Here is a 9073-nt window from a genome sequence, read left to right as displayed (position 1 = left end):
TCCTTCTGATCCAGCACGATATCCATTTCAGTCACTCATTCTTGCTCTCTTCTTCATTTTGTTCTCCAGGACTTTGGCAAATGTTACCTGTCTTGAGGAGGCACCCACTGTTGTAGGAATTATTTTACTGTACAAGTGATGGACTGAGATTAATGTAAACCATAGAAAGTGCGTGGTGTAAACAATGAAGAAATAACTTTAATAACTAATTGAGACCTAATAAGGTTTGCACAGCCCTGTTCACTCAAGGAGCAAATTCATAAGACTAAAGAGGACACTTTAATCTCACTACTACAAACATGACCTAAGGAAGGACCAGGGTGGAGCATAGGAAATATTGTCCTTTTAATTGTCTATTCTTTGGAGTAGCAATCTATTTATCATATAACAGCTCCTGCTGTCTGGCTCCAGCCGAGTCATACAGCCTTTTAAAGGGTTCTGAGAAATGTTAGTTTCAGTTGGTGCTACATGCCCAACTCCAGCTCTTATCGTGGTTTCAGTGTGTGTGCAGTGACAGGGACGAGTAGCGGCAGCACTAGACAGGCTCTTCTCAGATCTCATCTCCCAAATAATTTCTCAGGGTATTTTCAGGGTTTTCCTAGGGTTGTATCAGCATTCCCACAGATTATCTATAGTGCCTCTTGCAACAGCTTAGGTGGAGCTCAAGGGCATTTGTGATCCCCAAGGAATTTCACAGGGCTCCTCATTTATCTATTCTGTATTTTCTTTATCCAGATTTTTTGTCATATTCTATGGAGCAGGAGTCCCTTTCATCATTTCATCAGACATCCAAACAGCCCGTAAGTGGGGTGTGTGTTGGCTGTCTCTGCCACCCAAAGGAACCCCATGACAGTAGGTGGGACACGTTTCATTACCCTGCCTGATCTCTCACCCTCACACCCTCCCAGCAGGACATGCCTGGGACATGTGTAATTAACTGGGTATTCTCTGTCCTCTAGAGAACAGTCTGTCCATGCCAGAGGACACACATTCAAGCTGGTTGGAGATCCACATTTCTCCCTTTCATTTTCTCCCTTAACAGTTAGCATAGACACAATTATTGCTGGCTGAATTTAGCATTTCTAAAATTCTCATTGTTAGCAAAACTAAAGATTGATGGGGGCTGGTCTCCCTTTTGACATTCCAAAGGCAAAGGAATATCACACATGACCAACTCTTTTGTATACGGGTTTTGAAGGATCTTTTCCTCGAGTTGGCAAATGTTAGCACTCAGAGAAGTTCATCTCAGGCTTGTCGGTAATGAAATTATCTCAGCTCTTGGGTTTTTGAAACTTTGTTCATCCTGGGTAGCAAGTTGGGTCATGGACACACAGGGGAGCCCAAGTCAGGGCACTGCGTGGATGTGCATGAATTACATGGTAAGTGGAGCCGCACAGGTGTAAAATCTTCCTTGTATTTTCACTTGGGCTGTTTGAAGTGCTGGGATTTTTTCAGCAAGCATGCAGTCGTGGGTAATTAATTTAAGGCTATAGTTATAACTTGTGTTACTAACAGAAATGTGTCCTTTGCCCGCAGTCTTTTGCGTTCTGCCCTCAGGGTCAAGGAACATGTTGGAGACGCAGCAGCACAACCACTGATCCATCGAGCCTGATATATCCTAAGGGATTTGCTAACTGATTCAATGAATTATTTGGGACACAGGCTATAGCCAAATTTTCTGAAGCAATGAAGATTCTGCCATTGCACCATTTTTAGGTTTCCGTGGTGTCTCTCAAAACCACTGGCCCAAATCCAACAGATCCTCCACAGCTTTTGACCCCGGGGCGCAGCTTGCCCAGTGCCCGGGGCACTGCGGGGGAGTATTTCTGCACAACGTGGTCAGTTCTCTGGGGGCGCTGACAAGGCCGTGGGGCTGGCACTGCCTCAGGTGTGACCGCTCAGGGTGACCCGAGTCGGCGGCCGAGAGCGGCGCCCGGGACCCCCGCAGAGTGCGGGAGGGTCGGGGCTGCCCCAGCGGGTCCCCTGAGAGCCCTCAGAGACGCCTCAGGGACCCTTCCAGGTACCCCTCGGGCGGTGCGAAATGGCCCCGGCGCCCCCCGGCCCCGGCGCGCGCACGCGCGAGGGTGGGTGGGCGACCGGCGGAGTCGGTGGGGTGTCCCTTAAAGGGCCCGCGGCGGCTCCGCGTCCCGACCGGCGCTGCGGGACCCGCTGCCCGCCCCGCCCGCATCTCCGCAGCTCCCGGCGCCCCGCCCCGGGGGCGGCACTGCGGGCACGGCGGGCGCTGCCCCGCACCCGGCACCTGCGGCGGCGCCGCTCCGCGCCCGTAACCCGGAAGCGCTGCGGAGGGGGAGCCGGGACATGGCCGCTGCCCGCTCCTGCCTGCGCGCCGCAGCCGGCATGGCCCTGCCCGCGGCCGCGCGCGGCTGAGCCTGACCTTGCCTTCCCCTTCCCTCGGACTCTCCTCGTCTTGCTCGCCCTCCTCCTCCTCCTCCTGCCGCGGACGCTGCCGGGGCCGGGCCGGGGACGGCGGCGCTGCGGGGGTCCCTCGCTGCCGTGCGGGCGTCCCGGGGGCCGGGGCGGGGCGGGCGGAGCCGCGCGTGGTGCGGGCTGTGCGGGAAGGCCCTTCCCGGTTCCTGCATGTTCCCTGCGGGGGGTCGGCCCTGGTGCGGGAGTGCCGCGCTGAGACGTGGGTTCGGGGGATTCATTTTGTGACTGTAAGTGTGGCTCGTGGTCCGCGAGGGGGGTCTGGGAACGTGTTTCAGAGAGTTGGGTTCGCTGCAGCGTTAGTTGGGGGCTGTAAGGGCTGGTTGTCGTCCATCTGTGTTTCTTTGGGGTTGTGTTTTATTTGGGTTTTTTTTTGTTTTATAAGCAGTTTTCAGGCTTTGATCAGCTACACTGCTGCTGCTGAACTGTAGTTGCTCCGAGGTGGCCATTGTTTGCATTCTGGGAGGGCACTGCTGGCTCCGTGGGGAGGTGGCAGGTTGTACCGGGGGAGGGAGGGCTTGGGCCGGGGCCGTGCGTGTGACTTCTTTCCAGGATAGGTTAGCTTTCCTCCGCGGCGTCTCTGATGCCAGAACAAGGCCCCAGAATGAACGGTTTCTCTCTGGGCGAGCTGTGCTGGCTGTTCTGCTGCCCGCCGTGCCCCAGCCGCATCGCTGCCAAGCTGGCCTTCCTGCCGCCGGAGCCCACCTACACCGTCCTGCAGCCCGAGCAGCAGCAGGAGGCGGGGGCGGCGGCCGGGGCCGGCACCCCCACGGGATCGGGCACCTGCAGTCTGCACCTGAGCGAGCGGGCCGACTGGCAGTATTCCCAGCGGGAACTGGATGCCGTGGAAGTGTTCTTCTCCCGCACGGCTCGGGATAACAGGCTGGGCTGCATGTTCGTACGCTGTGCTCCCACCGGCCGGTACACGCTGCTGTTCTCGCACGGCAATGCTGTGGACCTGGGCCAGATGTGCAGCTTCTACATTGGCCTTGGCTCCCGCATCAACTGCAACGTCTTCTCCTATGACTACTCCGGCTACGGGGTGAGCACCGGCAAGCCCTCGGAGAAAAACCTGTACGCAGACATTGATGCAGCCTGGCAGGCCCTCAGGACAAGGTAAATGGATACTGGGGACAAGGTATTTCTGTATCTCCCTTTAATCCTAATAAGTCCCGTGTCTGCACGGTTAACCTGCTGAGAGGAGTTGGAAGGGTTTGAGGATGGCTTGAGTTACTTTGATGGCCTCACCACATGGCCCATGAACAGCTACAGTGTGATTTGCTGCGGCTTCATTTGTTAAAATGATGGACAAACCTTAATCCTTGGGTGTTTTCTAGGTTTAGAGAATTATTCAGCTGTATTATATGTTAGCCAGTGCTTCACAATGGAAAATCTCCATCTGGAGTTGGATATATTGCAGTGGTTGTACTTTGAGCTTGCAGACTGCCAGAAACCTTTTGTTCAAGGCTTGCCTGCCACTGTCTAAGATCAGAGGTAACTCAGGTGAGGCAAAGCTCTGACTGAATTTGGCAGTAGTCTGAGCTAGCGCTTACCAAGAAACTGCTGGTGTTCTACAATGTTTGGTGTGTCATGTGTGACATAGATGTCTCTCTCTTTTGGAAACCAGACAACTGTTTTCCAATGGGTAGAGTGTCTGCATGGAAGGAAAAAGTGTTGACAGTTGGAAGTAGAGCTGGGGATTCTGCCAGAAGATGCCAAAGTATGTGGCATCCAAAGGGATGGAGCAGCTGTGAGAAGACTGGCAAGGCAGCATGGTCAGTGGAAATAGTCAGCCCTTGGCTTCTAGAAAATCCTGAGCAGAGCTGCTGCATCTGACTCTGAGCTACAACTGATTGCCCTCTCTGGGCCTCTTGCTTCTTCTGTCCACAGAAACCATGAGCTCCTTTTGCTGTTGCATAAGTGGTTCTTAAAGTATGACCTCGCAGAACATGTCCTGAGAGAGAGAGCTTTAAAAAGCTTAAACTGTTGCAGTAGGCCAAGAGAAGAGAAGGATAAATGTTTTCAGTTCTTGGCTCTGGCGTTGTGTAGATGAACTTGGCTTGCGTGAAATGCGTATTTAATGTCTATCTTAGGGATACATGCCAGCTTCAGAAATAGTGACAGGAGTTGTTACTAATTTAGATAATTGGCTTTGCAGGAATCCAGGGATTGGTTAGTTGTGGAGTCCAAGCACCTTTTGACATTGCTCTGCCCAAGTCAGGCTAAGAGCAGGGGGGAAAAAGGTGTAGGGGGAAGTTACCCTCTCATAGCCTGCGTTCTGTTTGGTGAGCAAACCAGATACTGGGCTCATTTTCCAGGACTTCAACATTTGTTTTTTTTTCCCTTGAATACAAGTAATGGCTGTATGTAAAGAAATAATTTTGATATGATGTATGCAGAATAAATTATTAAATGACACTATTACACATATGGATGATATAAATAAGGCTTAAGGGAGGAAAAGTGCTGTATCTAATTCAACCATGGTTAATGTTTGTCCTTCAGTTGCTGTGCTTTCTCTCTGTTTCATTTGATGTTTAGCTGATGGTGTTTTTTTATTTAAACCTTCTAGACTTCTGAAAAAGCACTTTCATATCTGCCTGGTAGTGCTGCCTCTGTGTTGACAAGCACTTAGTATATGTTTAAATTCTATGTAGATCCAGAAACAAGGGGTCCCTTCACTTCAGTTTCTCAAGAAGTCTGACCCAGTAGGCGATACCAACACATGCCCAGCTTGCTCTGAGGATCAGACTTTGTCTAATAAAGTGTGACTGGGCAGGTTTATATTTTTTTTATTAGTATTCTTTCTGTGGCTTATACAAGATCTAGACTCTGCTTTCCTTCTTAACCTGAGGCATTGAAATTTGCCAACTCTTACTTGGTCATGTTGGTAAATACCATATTTTAGTGCTACTTTGAGACTACTGTTAGATTAGTTGTGTTGTTGTTTATTAGATTTTTAGGAGCCAAAAAGACATTGGAATTGGCTGCCCAGGGAAGTGGTGGCATCAACACCCCTGGAAGTGTTCAAAAGACACGTGTTTGTGGCACTTGAGGATATGGTTTAATGGTGAACATGGTGGTGCTGGGTTAGTGGTTAGACCTGATGATCTTAGAGGTCTTTTCCAACCTTAAGAATTCTATGATTACAGTGTTTCAGGTACCCAGTAAAGAAATTGTTTACTGAAAAATGTAAGTTTAAATATAAAGTTAATTGATTCTGTTAACAGATGACTGTCTTCCTAACAGGTATGAGCTGAAACCTTAGTCTTTCTGCTCATGAATTCTCTAAGGAGTAGTGTGAACTTTACAAGACTGATCATTTCTTAGTCCTTTTAGCAAGTCCAAGTGGCTCACAATTAAGTGAAATATTCTGCAGTAAAAATACAAGTCTGCCTCTTGAGGTAAAATGTCCTGTTATACCATTCCTGCTGCAGCAGTTTGTTGGTAGCTCCAGGAGTTTGTGTGTGCTTTCATTCTTAATGCAAATTCCTAATATTTGGCCTTTAGTCATATGGTAGTGAACTGTAATGCAAAGTTAAAAGTAAAGTCTTAAAATAGAGGTTCCCTGTGCCATCAAAAGCATTTAGTCATTTGTGCAAAGTTCTGTGGGAAGCTGTTGCTCTTCTGAGTCCACCAGACGTTCCACCTGGCAGCAGAAACGAGTCATTAAAATGTTGGAAGTCTGAGAGACTTTCTTTTTCCTTTTAAATTGTGCTTCTGAAGTACCACTGATACTTAGCAATTACTAATTTATTGGTGTATTTTGAAAGCTGCCTCGGGTAAGGTGAGAGTTAACCCTACACTTGGAGAAAGCAGATTGCTGTCAAATTTTAGAATTGATGATAAGTTGACTGGGGTTGCCAACATGGCTGCAAATTTTGACTGTTATTTTTTCAGGGTACTGAAATGAGGACCTTTCTATCACATACACATTGAGGAATGAGACTTTACATAATGAATAATTTTAAAACTACCTTGTAAACAATGGATGAAAAAATAAAGCCAAGATTTTACGTTCAGTTTCAATTCTCAACCGGTCTTTGCAAAATCAGTCTCAACTATTCTCTGTTTTTTTAGTCTTTGTGAAGGAAACTGGTTAACCTTAAATTAAGGGAATTTAGTATCTGTCCTCATGAATAAAGTATACTCTTAAATGATAATTCTAGTAATTATTCACTCTGAGTGCTAACTGTCAGCCCAGTAAAGATGTTGGCATACAATTTTATTCCCTTTAAATGAGTTTTTTAGATTTTTCTTCAGTCATAATGTAGCACTGGTTGTTCTCGTTTGAATATCAAGTATTAATAAGTAATTAATTTGGGCTTTTACATGTATTTTTTCACTTGATTAACAAATTTACATCTGCTATCTCAATATTTCTCAAAAGAGTTTTCTTGCTACAGATGACATTTTTTAAGTGTTTATTTTAGGCAAGGTGGTCTATTCCTGTTCTGTTTGTTTCAAAACCAGTCTGAAGAGAAGGTTTTTGGACTGTTATCTTCTCTCAAGATCCATGTGGTTTGTGTTCCTGCTTTTTATTCAAAAGTGGCTCTTATCCTGATATCTCATTGTGTTAGTGTAACATCTGCACAGAATGGCTTGATTGTCCTTGTCCTCCCCCCTTTCCTGAATTCCACATGGGAAGGTCGAACTTTCTAACACTTTTACATTAAGACAATGTACAGTCCTTAAAAACAGGATACACACGTAGGGTTTGCCTACAGTGCTTAAGCACAAAACCAGGACTGCTTTGTTGACTGCATGCTGTTTATATTAAAATCAATTTATGTGTTCCCTAAAAATGTGGAGATCAGTGAAATGCTTTCAAATCCCAGTCAAATGAAAGAAGGCACTGATGCCCTGCTCCTGTAGTGAAGTATCAAAGAGAATGTACCTGTTAGTCCATCTTGTGGATCCTGAAAGGAAGTGAAGAAAATGTAATTATTAAATAGCTTAGAAGAACAGTTCTTGTTGCGTTTAAGAAAATACAGCTTAATGTGTTTTTCATGGTGCACAATATAAACTAGTATATTTTTAAGCTTTTGGTAAGTGATAGATGTTATTGTAATGTTTGAATCCTTCCTTCTCAAAATGTGTACGTTTGGATTTGGTTTTCAGTCCATAGGTCTGCTTCCATTTTTGCTTATCCTTCTTGGTAAATATGGCATGAATGTGAAATGGTGTAGTATAATCCAGGGGCTTTTGATCATTGAGTAGTAAATATTTTAGAAAGCTTAAATAGTTCTTTAAGCTATTTCCCCAAATTTAATGTTTAAGTGTATTATGTGTGATGCTGATTATTAGCAGATTATTGTTTCCTTTGCAGGAGTTGGTGGAGAAGTCTTATAGTTGTCATTTGAGTAAAATCAGGAAATACACCTAATTGGATTAGTGATAACTAATCCTCTGAGGTTGTGTCGGGTTGGTTTGTCTCCATTCTGATGCCAGGAAGTGGTCACAGCTTCCCAGGTGAATAAGGGCTTCAGGGGTTTTTTACCTCCATGAACTAAAATTTCTAGTTTATGGTTTCTTTGTAACAGAATCTTCTTTCATTAGAACTGTATCTAATCCGAGTACTTTACATTGAATCCTTAAAAGTTTTGATAAAAAGTTGCCAGCTAAATTCCTGACATGACCAAAGGCAGCACTTGGCAGAGTCATGATAAATAGTTGTGGAGTAATCGGATTCCCCTTGTTCATGGAACATCACCTGGTAGATTTTTCTGTCACTGACTTAGGCAGGGTATTTCCCACTACCAGTTTTTCAGTAATGTTGCTACAGTGTCTCCGAAGGATTGTTTAAAGATGTTATCCTCTAAAACTTAACTTACTCTAATTGCTGTGGTCAATACTTAAAGAAAAAATGCCTGTAACTGTTCAAAAATAGAAGGATACAGAATCCTCTCCTCTTGTTGTCTGTGCGGTGAGCAGAGATTAATTCAGATGATGAACGTCCCAGGGACAAATACCAGCAACTGTTTAAAACAGGTACTCTGATGTTCAAAGTTATTCAAAATATTTACTGAGCTTTGGTGTTGTAATATGTCTTCTAGTTCACTGAAGTAAAAGTAGTTTTGTTAAATATTTCCCTATTTCTGTCAGGACTGCAAGATCAAAGCTTCTTTCAAAAGAAAAAAAAAGGGGGGGAATTTTTCACTGTCAAGTATGTTTTGCAACTGGTGTTATTTGGGAAGAAGAATAAGTGCCAAAGAGCCTCTGGCTCACACTGTGTGTTATCCTGAGTGTAGATAGTCCTGATATTCAGCTGCCTGAACTGGTGATGTTGGTTTACGCTGATGTGCAAAGATCGTAGGACCTGGTTCTCAACACTGTCAGAGCACTGAACAGAAGGATTTCTAGAGGAACGTGTTGTTAAATCCTACATGCTGAAGTAACTGAAAGTTTCTCTCTGCTTTTTAGCACTAAATTGCATGAGAAACAGAACAAGCCTGCCTTTCTCACTCTGGGTGGAGAAGTGTCACCTTTTGAGAGCTGAGCTGGTGGTTGCTGTGCTGCAGCTGTTTAACCTGTGCATGTTGCTGGTAGCTCTGAGGTTTGTTCAGTTTGTTCTTGGCAGTGGAGTATGAGCTGAACTGTGTCAACCTCAGTGGCTTTGCTGTAAGCC

At 45.7% G+C, this 9073-nt stretch overlaps 1 protein-coding gene across 1 annotated transcript in view; it reads left to right on the top strand.

Moving 5' to 3' along the window:
* Positions 1-2206: 2206 nt before the first annotated feature.
* Positions 2207-9073, top strand: part of ABHD17C (abhydrolase domain containing 17C, depalmitoylase) — a 28964-nt gene continuing 22097 nt past the window's right edge. Inside the window, exon 1 of the mRNA XM_071568494.1 lies at positions 2207-3561. Within this exon, the coding sequence (XP_071424595.1) occupies positions 3029-3561 (533 nt within the window). The 5' untranslated portion in view covers positions 2207-3028. The remainder of the gene's footprint in view (positions 3562-9073) is intronic.

Source organism: Pithys albifrons, chromosome 13 (assembly GCF_047495875.1).
Source record: "Pithys albifrons albifrons isolate INPA30051 chromosome 13, PitAlb_v1, whole genome shotgun sequence".
Classification (NCBI taxonomy): domain Eukaryota; kingdom Metazoa; phylum Chordata; class Aves; order Passeriformes; family Thamnophilidae; genus Pithys; species Pithys albifrons.
The sequence above is the reverse complement of the archived record's forward strand: the minus strand, read 5'-3'. Positions and strand labels throughout refer to the sequence as shown.